Source organism: Grammomys surdaster, unplaced genomic scaffold (genome assembly GCF_004785775.1).
Source record: "Grammomys surdaster isolate TR1022 unplaced genomic scaffold, NIH_TR_1.0 168, whole genome shotgun sequence".
NCBI lineage: Eukaryota > Metazoa > Chordata > Mammalia > Rodentia > Muridae > Grammomys > Grammomys surdaster.
The window spans coordinates 8,137,724-8,151,064 of record NW_021604616.1 but is presented as its reverse complement, the minus strand read 5'-3'; the positions used below and the strand labels follow the sequence as shown (position 1 = coordinate 8,151,064).

The 13,341-nt window shown below is 36.2% G+C and overlaps 1 protein-coding gene across 1 annotated transcript in view; it reads right to left on the bottom strand.

The window, feature by feature from the left end:
- LOC114620355 (triadin-like) overlaps nt 1-13,341 on the bottom strand; it is a 117,993-nt gene that overhangs the window by 20,685 nt on the left and 83,967 nt on the right. The window contains exon 5 of the mRNA XM_028766462.1: nt 7,633-7,692. Within this exon, the coding sequence (XP_028622295.1) occupies nt 7,633-7,692 (60 nt within the window). The remainder of the gene's footprint in view (nt 1-7,632; nt 7,693-13,341) is intronic.

Here is a 13,341-nt window from a genome sequence, read left to right as displayed (position 1 = left end):
CCCTCTCTCTCTCTGTCCCTTGCTCCTGCAATCTAAAAATCCCATCTCCCTACTCAACCAATGGCTGTATGGCAATTCATTATTATCAACTGAAGCCACCTGTTGGAGTTGGGGGGCCAGCAGAGACCCACAGGTCTAGAAGCACTGCTTTTAGGAGCCAAAATAAGGCAAAGCATTAGAACCAATTCCAAACAACTTAACATTTTGAACATACACTTGTGAGAGATTGAAGTTTCTGTCTCCATTAGTTATTTTTCTACTGATGTGATAAAACAAAGGCAACTTCTACATGTAAAGGTTTATTTCTGTATATGGTTCCAGTGGGATAAAAATCCATCACCTTCATGATGAGGAACCATAGTGACAAGAACCAGGAATGGTGATAGCAGCTATCCAGAACTCACATCTCCAACCATAATTGTGGAGCAGAGAGGGGAAACTCTAAAGGCCCCTGAGATTTTTGAAATTTTAAAGTCCTAGTGACATATTTCACCCAGCAAGTCCACAACTCCTAAGCGTCCCCTAACTGCCACCAACCTTGGACCATGTATTTAAATGCTTGGACTAAGAAGACATCTTATTCGAACCACCACACTGTTTATGACCTTAGTCCTGTCTCTTACACTGGGAAAAGACAAGATATCTTGGGAGTCTAGGAAGGTCACTGACACAATATTGGTTCTAAGAGTCCTCAACCTTCTATGATACTATCCAGAAAGAAGCTTCAGAAATCATTGCCCTGACTTGCAAAAGTCAATCCAAGAATCTGTCAATTACCTTGACTGGAAAACATTACTCAAAGAAGTTGTCTAATTGAAGAGCCTTTATAAATATAAAGCATGCTTAAAATTTAATTAGATACCGTAGTCTCTCTGGCCATTGTCCTGTTAGGATTTTTTTTGTACTATATAAAGGTTGTTTTTGTTCTATTCAAATAAAGATTTATGTATTAGTACAGAGTTGAATACAACTGTTATTTCTATTAGATTATCACCTGCCTGAATATTTTATAAACATTCTTCTCTATCACCTTCGGATTGGTTCAAAAGATATGATAGCATTAAGCAGGACAGGAGAGGAAAGGTGAGACTTCCAGGCAGAAACTGGAATTCTAGGAAAGAATCAAATGCAGGGATTCACCAGCCAAACACAGAGGAAGTCAGATGTGCAGGAATAGAATGAGAGGTAATGAACCACATGACAAAGGTGGATTCTTATAAACATGTTATTAAGTTATACAAGTTAGTTGGGTACAAGTCTAATCTAATCTACAAGGAATAAGCTGTCATAAATAATAAAAACGCTCCATGTCATTATGGGGAGTTTGAGGGTTGAGGCAGTCTATTTAAACATATCAAATGATAGATACTCTACTCTGGGGGGGGAATGTTTGGACATTTTCTATTTTTCTCTCTTGAGAATACCACCTGTTTACTCAGTATACTCTCGTCACGTGGTCTAAATTATTTTGGTAGAAAATGCCAGGACCAGAACACTAAGTGGATCAATCCCAGATGAGACTCCAGTAACAACTCATTCATTTTGAGCCCTTTAAAAATAAGTTCTACTTCAACCACTACTACAGAAAAATAGCACTCATACTATAGATTAGTGTATGCAACTATATGTGCAACTCATTTTGAAAATGACTGGTAGAATTTTAATTTTGTACAACCAGAAAAATAATCAACACACATAAAAAGATCAACTAAATCATACTAAAAATGTTTGCTTCTTTTTTTCTAAGGGAGAATATAATTTTAACTCAACATGATCTATTTGACTGTTTATGTCTCTTAGGAACTGGCATGATAGGTGTGTGTAACCCAACCCCACTTCTATAAGTTTCAACCTTAAAGGTTAAAGATCTTGAACACAATATTAAATATATAAATATGTATTGGCCATTTATATTTCCTCAATAGATAACTCTCTGTTTAATTCATTAGCTCATTTATTGAATTTAAAACTAGATAATTTGACTGGGGGTACTTAGTTTGGTACATTCTTACTGATTCTTAATCGTAATCTCTATGAAATGTACAGTCATCAAATGTTTTCTCCAATTCTGTAGGCTATATTTTAACTTCTCTGAGTACTAATTTCAGTGTGCCAAATTTTCTATCTTCACAAAATCCCATTTGTCAGTTCTTGGTTTGTTTCCCGAGTAACTGGAGTCCAATTCAGAAACTCTCTGTCTATGTTTATGTCTTAAATATTTTTTGACTATGTTTTCTTGTATTATTATCAGAATTCGAGGACTAACATTAAAGTCTGATATATTTGGAGTAGATTCTTTTTATGTAGTGTGAAAGATATAGATCTAACCTTATCTGTGGAAATATAGTTTACCTAGCATCTTTTTTGGAAGAATTGTCTTCTTTCCAAAACACGTTCTTATACACCATTGTTGAATTAGGTGTATGTAAATTTATGAGCACATTTCTGAGTATTCTGTACTAGTCAATTAATCTACATGTCTATTATTGTGTCCATACTATGTCGATTTTGATGTTATATTTCTGCAGTTTCCTTTGAGATGTCTCCAGCATTGCTGTTTCTGCATAGGACTGTTTTGACTAATCAGGATCATTTGTGATTTTATATATTAGGATTTTTCTTTTGAGCTCTATAAAGAATGTCATTGGAATTTTGATGGCTATTGCATTTTTACAATATTATTTGTGCAACCACTAGTGTGAGAAGTCTTTTAATTTTATGGTTTTTTTTCCTCTCCAGTGGAACTTTTTCCTATTTATTTCATGGTAACTTCATTATTGGCATCTAGAATAACTACTGAGAAGATATACTGATGATAATTTTCTATCTGGATACTTTACTTGCTGTCATGGGTTTCTCATCCTGAGTGATGACAGACTCTAACCATGAGCCATGGCAATAAAAAAATATTGCTAATGAATACTAGTGGATCACTTCTAAAATAATCATAAATCTAAAGATGGCATGACACTGCAGGCAGATCATGACATATTTCAAATCCTCTCAGCTTGTGGTCACCTGGCTACCCAGTAGTGTCCTACACAATAGGCAATGTATTTACTGTGGATCAGGACACTAGTCATTTTCTGTCATCTGATGTGTCACTTGTTACAACTTTATTCTTGCACCTGAAACACTCGAGAGCTGGGGGTTCAAGAATACTTCTGCATCTTTATCTTCATATTTATTAGCTCTTTTAACTTGATAAGTAGACATTATAAAATCTTAGATTTTACATAAAAGCTGTTCTACAAGACCATTTTGACCTATGAAAGCTTTTATTACGAACTGTCACCCTTGTATGGAAAGAGAATTGTGTTAAATCTTGCTGCTCAGAGCCTTTCTTTTATTTGGGGGAACTCATTACACACATTCATATTTGAGTTAATAACAATTAGTAATCCAGGGTGAGTTACAGTTCGGTTATGTTTCTACTAAGCCAACTTAACAATCCACTGTATTCTTCACTATGCTGACTCAGTACAAGCTCACAGGTACGTATATTGTCCAGGTGATAACCACAGACCAAATTCCTACATTCTTATAGGGAAATATGACCAAAGCTAATTTAGTTTGAAGGCCAATGCTAACTAACATATCAGAGCTTATGCTTAAAGCAATAATAGATTTATACTACCAGGTTTATTCTTTAACTCCATGAAACTCTCCTATTCTTCGCTCAAGGAAAGGCATCAAAATAAACAAAGAAGCAAAATAGAAGAATTAGTATCTTAAAAAGTTAAATCATCTAGCATCAAAAACTAAAAATTTTATCTTATTTTTTACACCTAATAGTCAGTATTGAAATTATTTATGTTCCCCTTTAATATGACCCCTTAACATATTTGAGTGGATTGGATTTTAGAACTATTTGTTCTCTGGCATTCCATACTGTTTACTTTTCTGTGTTTCTTTGATGAGTAGATATTCCAATCATAAACTCATCACTTTTTTTTTTTTTTGGTTTTTCGTTTTTTTGAGACAGGGTTTCTCTGTATAACCCTAGCTGTCCTGGAACTCAGAAATCTGTCTGCCTCTTCATCATGTATTATTAAAGTCTTTATATGAGTCAGAAGAAGTTTTGGTTTTTTTGTTTGTTTGTTTTGTTATTTTTTTAAAGGTGGCAGTCAGCTGAAAGAGGAAAAGAGAAAAAAAAACAAAAGAAAGTGAAATAGCATATAATCTATTTTTATTTACCACCAAAACTCTTATCTGTCCATAAAATACTTCAGTTTTAGAATATTCAAAAATTTTAAGATAAGGTATTTGTTTATAATGATCACATCTTAGAAGTGTTGTATACTTTTTTTAAAAAAGAGTTACAATTGTTTTAATGGCAATGTAAACCACAACAAGCCATCACATTTATCCATAGTAAAACTGGAATGTAATTTAGAGAACATTTCATTTATCTACTACATATACAAACAGGTCTCAAAGTGTTTGTAAAAATGTAGTTATTTTTACATTGTCAGTAAACTATTGAGGAACAAAATATAAACATTATTCTATCTCAGTTACAGATAGGACACTAGAAAGCAAATGAAATATTCCATTTATGTTCCCATAAAGGGGAAAAGTAGATTAAAATATTAATGTATCTTTGTACTCTGTCTATCTCTTTCTATCTACCTAACTCTCTTCTATCATGCATCTATCTGACTGTCTACTATCTATCTTTCTTTGTCTGTCTTTTCATCTCTCAAAATTATTCATTTTATTCTGATATTCTACTCAAGAAACATATTCAGGTGACTAATCTCCAGCACAGCCTTTGACAAATTTACTTTAAACTTCAGCCAAATCCAGTGTTTTAATTACATGAGACTCACTGGTTTAATAAACCCACTCTTCAGCCTGCTGCTTAAAGGTTTGACAGCAGGATTCTGAGAGCTAGGCACAAAATGCAAATGCTCCCGTGTACATTAGGTTACCCACTTCTGCAGCCTCACAGTTAAATAACAATGGAGTCTGCAAAATCCCCAATTGGAACCAGTTGAATTACTCTTTAATTCAGGAAGAGAGAAGCAGCCAGGTTAGTCATGGTTCCCTTTTTCAGTCCCTGCCCAAGTACTGAAGAAATGAGTCAGGCTTCAAGCAGAAGCAAGAGGGTAGTGGGCTTGATTATTGCTGGTATATCAGCTTTAATTACATCAATTGCAAGCACCACTGCTTCTGCAATTGCGGTGACACGAGAAGTTAAGACAACTACTTTTGTTAATCATTTAGCAAAAAATGATTCTAATGTGTTGAATATACAAGTAGATTTAGATAGGCATTTGGAACAACAGATAGATGCTCTTTATCTTATTCAAATTACTGGAAGGAGGTTCAGAATTTAAGGGTAAGGAGCCATCTTGAGGGTCATGCCAAATACCATTGGATTCATATTAGTTCTACAATTTACCATGGTAGTCATTATAATTAGGAAGATGTTTAATGACATTTGCAGGGTATTTGGCATAATTCTAGCACCTCTCAGTATGTTTTCATGATACATAGGAATCGTGATACTTATGATACTTATGATACTCATGATACTTATGGATTTCAAGAATGCTGCTCTGCTGAGCGTTGATGCAGTAGATACTGCAGATAAAATTACCCATGTCCTGAGATCAATTTTTCTATTTTGGTCAAGCTACAAAAATGGCATATATAGCTTGATCATGCTAGTCCTTTTTGTCCTGGGAATACTTTTATTCCTGCCCATTGTGTAAAAGCTTCTCTTTAACAGCATCAACATGTTGGCAGCCAAAGTACATGGCTTGAAACTGAAAATGGACCCCCAGACTAGTTATTAAATAGTTATTAAATTAACAAGCTGGCAAGCCAAGGATGGGTAAGATTCTACACAGAGTCTTACCAACCTTAGACAGAAATGCATTGCTTTTGACAATCCATATTCCATGATGGGTAAGAAAGGCATTCTTTTCAGAATGACCTAAGACAGGATCAGTCTTGTTTATGAAATAAAAAACAGGGAGAGGAGGGGAGCCTTTGGGGCTACTTGGGAAGAATCTGACATTGGCCAAGGACAAGGAAGTAAGCTTCAGGCAGGAATCTGACATTAGGCTAGAACAAAGAAGTATTTTCAGTTAGAAATCTAAATCTTAGGATAGAACAAAGAAGTAATCTCAGGCAGGAATCTAAATCTTAGGCTAGAAAAAAGAAGTAATTTTAAAAAGGAATCTAAATTTTAGGCTAGAACAAGGAAGTAGGCTTCAGACATGAAAATGACATTGGCTAGGACAGGAAAGTAGGCTCAGATACTTTGGTCATTCTGATAAGCCCTGAGAAACAGTGACACAGGAGTGTTCACAGAATTTTGTTTACTGCTTTGCTTGTTCTTTGACATTTATGTTTATCATCTGGCTTGTTCCTTGACTATTTGTGTCTATTGTATTGCTAGTTCCTCCATCTAGAACTGATCTTAATACATGCATGTAATTAAAATGGTATAAAAGCATAAAGGAGGAGGGGGGATTGAAGAGGTATTTCTAGGGAGGGTAAATGGGGAAACGGGATGCCATCTGTATTGTAAATAACTAAAATATCCAATAAAAATTTTTAAACAAACAATAGTAGGTGGAGTAAGGAGTTGGGAGGAGAGAAGTAAAGAATGGGGAGGAGCAAGGAGACTAGCAACCATGGAGGAGGATGGATGGTTTGAGAGCAGTCCTGGGCAGCTACTTATCAAAAGGTTAGATGTTTGGTAACAATTCTAATTGTGTGGACATCTTGTTAATTGATCATTTCCAAATATATAATTCTATTGGATAATAAAAAATATGATTATGATGAGAATTTTTCACACATTCTCCAAAAGTATGCATAACTGCCCTTTGGAAAATCTGGTCATGTTTAGAAATTTGTTCATATTGAATGTTACTGCTTGCTATATGTTTATTGAAAGAATTGTGGCTTCATAGATAACCCACAGAAAAATATCACTTGTCAGATGAGCAAGATCAGGTTGGCTATATTGAAATGCGTCTACTATATGAGCATAGTTCCTGCATTCAGACTCAGACTGGCAGAAGGACTAATAATTACTATATTGTCACAGTCATTCAACCACTTGAAGCTGTGAAGAGAGTACAAGATCAGGGATGCAATCTAATGAGTCTACCTATGTGCACTAGTAATTAAAAAGGCATTCAATGTTATATAAACTCTGTGTTTAAAATGTGAATTTCAAATTATTATAAGAAGTGATGAAAGGAAAATCACATGTGTGTTAAGTAAAACAATATTCATAATGCTATTTATTAAAGAAAAACAGTTATAAGTAAAGATTTTCACCAATTTTGAAACTACTTTGATTTTTACCAGTGGACGTTATATATTCACACCTGGAATTACCTGGAAAAAAATATTTACATATGAAGACTATCATAAAAATTAGAAGTAAAAATCTTAATCATGGAAATGTTTTTTTGTGTCATTCAAGTATACTAAAAAATGTGTACCCCCTCAAAATGAAGGTGAATAGGAGGAAGAGGGATGAGAAGAAGGAACAGGAGAAGGATGAGGGAGAAGCGAAGGAGGAGCAAGAACAGGAGCAAGAGCAGGAGAAGCTGCAAGGGGAGGAGACAAAGGAGCATCATCAACATAAAATGAAACGTGTACCTTTAGTTTGTATTTTCTTCTCAGGTTTCTCCTGCTTTTCAGCCCTTTCCTTGTGTATTTCTATGGAAACATAGAATATGTATTTTACAAACCAGAAAAAGTATAAAATTTAAACCATACCAGTAACTAAACTTACAAATTTCATAACAAGTACAAAATTTTCGAAGAAGGATGTGTTAATCCCAAAGATGGGAGGAGAAAGACCACCAACCAAAATAATCATGGCCAAATTAATTAAAGCCAGCTACTAAGTAAAGCAAGCTTTTTTAGCTGTGACCATGAACTTCCCCCACCTAAGATGGGCTTTGAGGAGTCAGCATTGGACATGAGGAAAACAATGCTTTTATAGCTCAGGTTTAGGAGGGTTCTAAATAGGAAATTTGGCTGGTGACACAGGTGGGGTTACAGGAACAAAACATACGCAGAACAAGTTAGTAATAACATCCTGAAACAAAGTCGTGACTGCAAGGTGGTCATAATGACATTTTGACCTTTTGAAACAAAAGTAGGGTTGCAAGATAGTTTTGAAACAAAGGATAGCTGCTAGTTCCTGGAACAGGTAATACAGAAACATTTGTAGTTGAGGTTTGTGGTGGAGCTTAGCCAAATCCTTGAGAAACATGTTTAATCATAAACAGGAAGGAATGAGTCTAGTTTGTCTTTACTATAAGATGATTTCCAAGCCCAAGACAGAGAGGCAGGATGGTTCTTTCTTTCTGAGAACTGAAAGAGGCTTGTTAATAATTACTGTATAAAATCACTTCCTTATTGAAATAAAGGGAAAACTAGAATCATCACAAAATTAGAAAAAAAAAAGCAAGAATTTCATTATGCCTGCCACTATTTTCAGAAAATGATCACAAACTCTGATTCTCCTTAACTTTAATTACTTTCAATGCAAACTGAGAACATTTATATGAATTTCATTTAGATTTAGGATAACTTAGCTTTTACATACTTAATTAAGAGTTTATGAAGTGAACTGTAGCCACTAACAGGAAGTACATGCTAGAACTATTGACTCCAAAATATGTTTATGAGTGGCACTTGACATTGCATTTAAACAAAAATTGTCCCAACTAGATGTGGCACATATACATATATATATATATGTATATACATATATATAATATATATATATATATATATATATATATATATAAAATTCTGAATTCCCATTAATTTGGACAGAAATAAATTTGTGATGAGATTTGTTGCTACCTCTAAAAAGTTCCTTATTCTTAAATATCATGTGCTTTCTTTAAAAAGGCCAATGATTTTGTTTGTTTAACTCATTTGTTAAACAGCTGGTCAGAGAAGACAGTAATTACTGTACATACTTTAAAATCTGCATCTGTTAATTTGCATGTTTATCTTTGTTATGTCTACTCGATCAAGACAAGCCATTCAGAAACTCTCAATATCCTGTAAAAAACATATTGACATCATTTATTCCTCTTCTAAGCAGATATGTATAACCGTGAAGTCTTCCCTCAGTTTCTAACATTAATCAATTATCTCAATATGTACAATGTCATTTGTTAACTCTCATCTCATTGTGACATTGAATAATGTCAAACAGACAGGTGCTGATGAGGGTACAAGTTCACTCATAACTCTGAAAAAAAAAAAAGTCAGCAAGGCACCGAAACAAAACATCAAAGAACATTTCTGTCTGGACATATCAATACAGTTTTCTTTTGATTTTCCTTAATATCTCCACATTCAACTTCACAGCAGGTTTCTCAGCGTAGCACTGTGATCTTCAATTGGGTGAATATGATCTGGTCCCACTATGGGACAATCCTTTGCATTCAATGATACATAACAATCTCTTTGGTCTCTATCTAATTGGTGCTATTAGTGCCATAAACACTTTTAATTGTGACAATGATGAGAATGCTGCCTGGTTGGGGGTCCAGGTTAATTGAGATTGCTGATCCTCCTACAGGGTCACCCTCCTTCTCAGCTTCTTCCAGGCTTTCCCTCATTCAGCCACAGGGGTCAGATTTCAGTCAGAGAAGGTGCACCTAACCCTCAAGAGACTGAAGGCCACAGGGAGTTTAGAGGTCTGGTTGGGTGGGGACAGCCTCTCAGAGACAGGGGCTTTGAGAGGAGGTATAAGATGTGGAGGGTGAATGGGGCCAGGGAGATTGGGGGGAATATAATAAAAAACAATTTGAAAATGTTTCCTGTCACACAAAATGAAACACCAGTGAGAATCATTGCTCAAATATATGCAATAAGCAGTATCAAATACATCACCATTGTTCAGATCTCAGTCCATATTCATATATGAGACAAGCCCAAATTAATATTGTTTATAATAATAAAGTAGATCCTGAATTATGAAGACTACAGTTAGAAAATAGGGTCGTTGTTTAATGTTCTTTATATCACTCATGTTGTGCAATGGTGCTTCTTAAGCTATACCACCTGTGGCTTTATTAATAAGTCAATGTGGCTAGATTAGTGTAGCAAATACAAATTAGGAGTTTTCGAAAGTTGCAGTAAATGTAATTAAAACCACTAATAATCAGCTAATCTTCTTTAAATTTAATTTTATATCCAGCTTACTGCCTCCTCCCACAATTCTTCCCCGATTTCCCCTTCTCTGAGTAGATAGGGGTCGTCCTGGGTATCCTCAGCTCAAGTCTCTGCACAGCTAGGTGATTCCTCTCCCTCTGAGGTCAGGAAAAGCAGTCCAGTTAGGAGAACATATTTCACGTGCAGGCAACAGCTTTTGGGATAGCCTCCAATCCAGTTGTTTGAGACCCACATGTAACACATCTGCTACATATGGAGGCTTAGGTCCAGCTGGTGTATGTTCTTTGATTGGTGGTTCAGACGCTAAGAGCCCCAAGGTTAGTTGACTCTGTTGTTCTTCCTGTGGAGTTCCTATTCCCTTTGAGGTCACAATTCTTCCTCTTATTTTTCCATAAGAGTCTCCAAGCCCTATCCACTGTTTGGCTGTGGATGTCTGTAAATCAGCTAATCTTAAGTGGATGGTTCTGAGCAACTTGACTAGACTTCTCCAGGTCTATTGGAAAACTCTGGAAATGAATCTTGAGTTTTTTTCTGGAAAAGACAGAATCCTGCCTGTGTTTCCCTTCTTTATTCTCTGTAAACACAAGCCAATCCCTGAGAAGACATCTAACATGTAAATGGGTCTTCATAATCTTCTGAGTGAATTTCTTTATTTGAGGTCTGAATGAGATATTGGATTAGACGGTATTAAAATTAATTTGAAAATTTTCCTTTTTACTTTCAGAATCTAGTTAGTCAGAAGGGTTAAAATGATACACATGGCTAACATTACAGCCATACAAGATAGTGCTTCTGTAGCCCTTAGGGGAACAAATGTCCATTTTTAAATGGTAGGGCAACCACAGAGGAAAACTCTGTATTAGTAGCTATACAGAAGTGTTGGGCTGTGATGCATTCACATGGGCATGGGTCCTGTTTGATTGAATTATGAGTCCCACCTCTGCATAGCTCAGGGAGGTTGAGACTTTGACTGTGTTCACTCCATGCTGCTCCGGGTGGACATTTGACCTTGAGAAGCAGCAGGGCACTATTCTGTGGGTGAAGGGAACATCGTCTGAAGTCCTGCAGGAAGCCTGAGCTCTTGGGTTGAGGATCCCCAGGCCAGAAGGCAGGTGGGAACCAGAAGGGGCAAGACAAGGGGTGGGGGGGGGTTACAGGCTGGACTGACCCGAAGCTGAAGGAGTCTTGCTTGAGTTGGTGGCCTCCATGGCTTGAATGTAGAGAGGTCGTCAGCAGGAGGTTAGAAGGTGGCTTGGTAGTAAGACCTTCTCCATGGTTCCCCACAATGGGCCCCAGAGAAGAGAGGTAGTTCATGGCCTTAAAATGTTTATTGTCATGGCAGAAAATGGATGAAGCTATACCCTGTGTTCTCAGGGCAGGCCTGAGATTAAATACTAGTTTTGAGGAGGAGGATCTGGAAAAGAATGCTTAATTGACTATGCCCTTGGGCCTTTAGGTATCTCATGAATATGGAGATATCTTAAGGCTCTTCAGCCTGTGTCACACCCTCTACCTATGCTACATGACTGATGGCCACAAATCTCTTTTTGCGAGGGGCTGTAGAGACCTGTAGCTATGTGAAAGGAGCCACGGGCCTAGGAGGAAGGCCAAACTCCTTCCTCCCCTGGAGGGACTCCAGGATTCAAGACCTGCTTGACCAGGTACCCAGCTGCCACTCACAGCCTACCACCCCACACAGAATATTGGAACTTGGAATCACTCAAGTCATTAAAGTAAAGTAAATGCCAAATATTTGAAATAGTCTTCAAATATATAAAAGAAGTCATTTCACAAGATGTTTATTATTCCTAGAAAGCATTAATTAGAGACAAAGATAGAACGAGACTTTTAAAATAAAAATTTATATTAAATATTATACTCATTTGATATGAAAAAGCATATAAAGTTATTATTGACAATATTTTATTTCCCTTTAGAATAGTGTGTCCATGTGATCCATGCATGTGGATATTCTACCTATAGGCCATCCAAATGAATAAAGAAAAAATTTTGAAACCTATATAGAAAGGATGAAAGTTAAGTTAGACTCTTCTTCAGAGTTTTGTACTGAAATCCATTTGCCTGTATAAACACACCCAACATGCCTAGCCTAAGGTTTATTTGGGGACAAATATTATGTGGAGTGACAGTTTCTAAGACTCCATCCTGGTCCATAACAGATTTCACTGCAAAGTGGATAATATATGTTTGTTCACCACAGACCAGACTAAAGAAGCAGTATCAGGAACTGCTCTGGCTCCAGAGCTGTGTGTTTTCAGTCAGATGTCATTAACATAAAAATTAAATCCCATTTTTAATAATATAACCTACATAGAAATTAGCCACAGTCTATCCTAGAAGGAAGAAACCACAGGGATCTCTCAAAAACTACAAGTAAGAACAGCAATCAGGACCCCCTCACAGGAATACACTCTGTTTAGTAACTTGTATCTCAAGTTTTTGTTTGTTTGTTTGTTTGTTTGTGTTTTGTTTTTTGTTTTTTTGAGACAAAAAAGACTACTCAGAGACAAAAAGAAACAAAGTCCCATTATTTGCAGCAAAATCATTGAAATACACATAGATATAGTACTAAGGAAAATAATCCAGTAACTGGCAGCTAAGTATCTTCTATTCTCATTCCTATAAAGTGAAACTTCAGTCTGAGTAGGTTAGTGTAGTGGTTTGCATATGCTTCAACCATAGGGAGTGGTACTATTGGGAGGTGTGGCCTTGTTGGAAGAAGTGTGTCACTATGGGAATGAGTTTTGGAGCTCTGCCTAGGGCGGAAGGGTCATTCTTCTCCTCTTTGCCTTTGGAACAAGATGTAGGACTCTCAGGTCAGTTCCTCCTCTGCCATGCCTGCCTGAACACTGCCATTCTTAAGCCAGCTCCAATTAAGTGCCCTTTCTAAGAGTTGTCTTGATCATGGTGTTTCTTTACAGCAATGGACACCTTAACTAAGACAGATAGATATTGCCAAGAATTGAGGATGGTGCTAAGATGAAGAGAAAAATAAATTCATTTGATTTATGTTGCATGCATGAACAAATTGTACTGAACTCTGTTATAAAGTGTGTTAATTCTTTTCTAAAACGAACAACATTCAAGGATCAGAAAGGCATTCAAGCAAACATTCTCTCTCCGACCTTCCATAAGAAGATA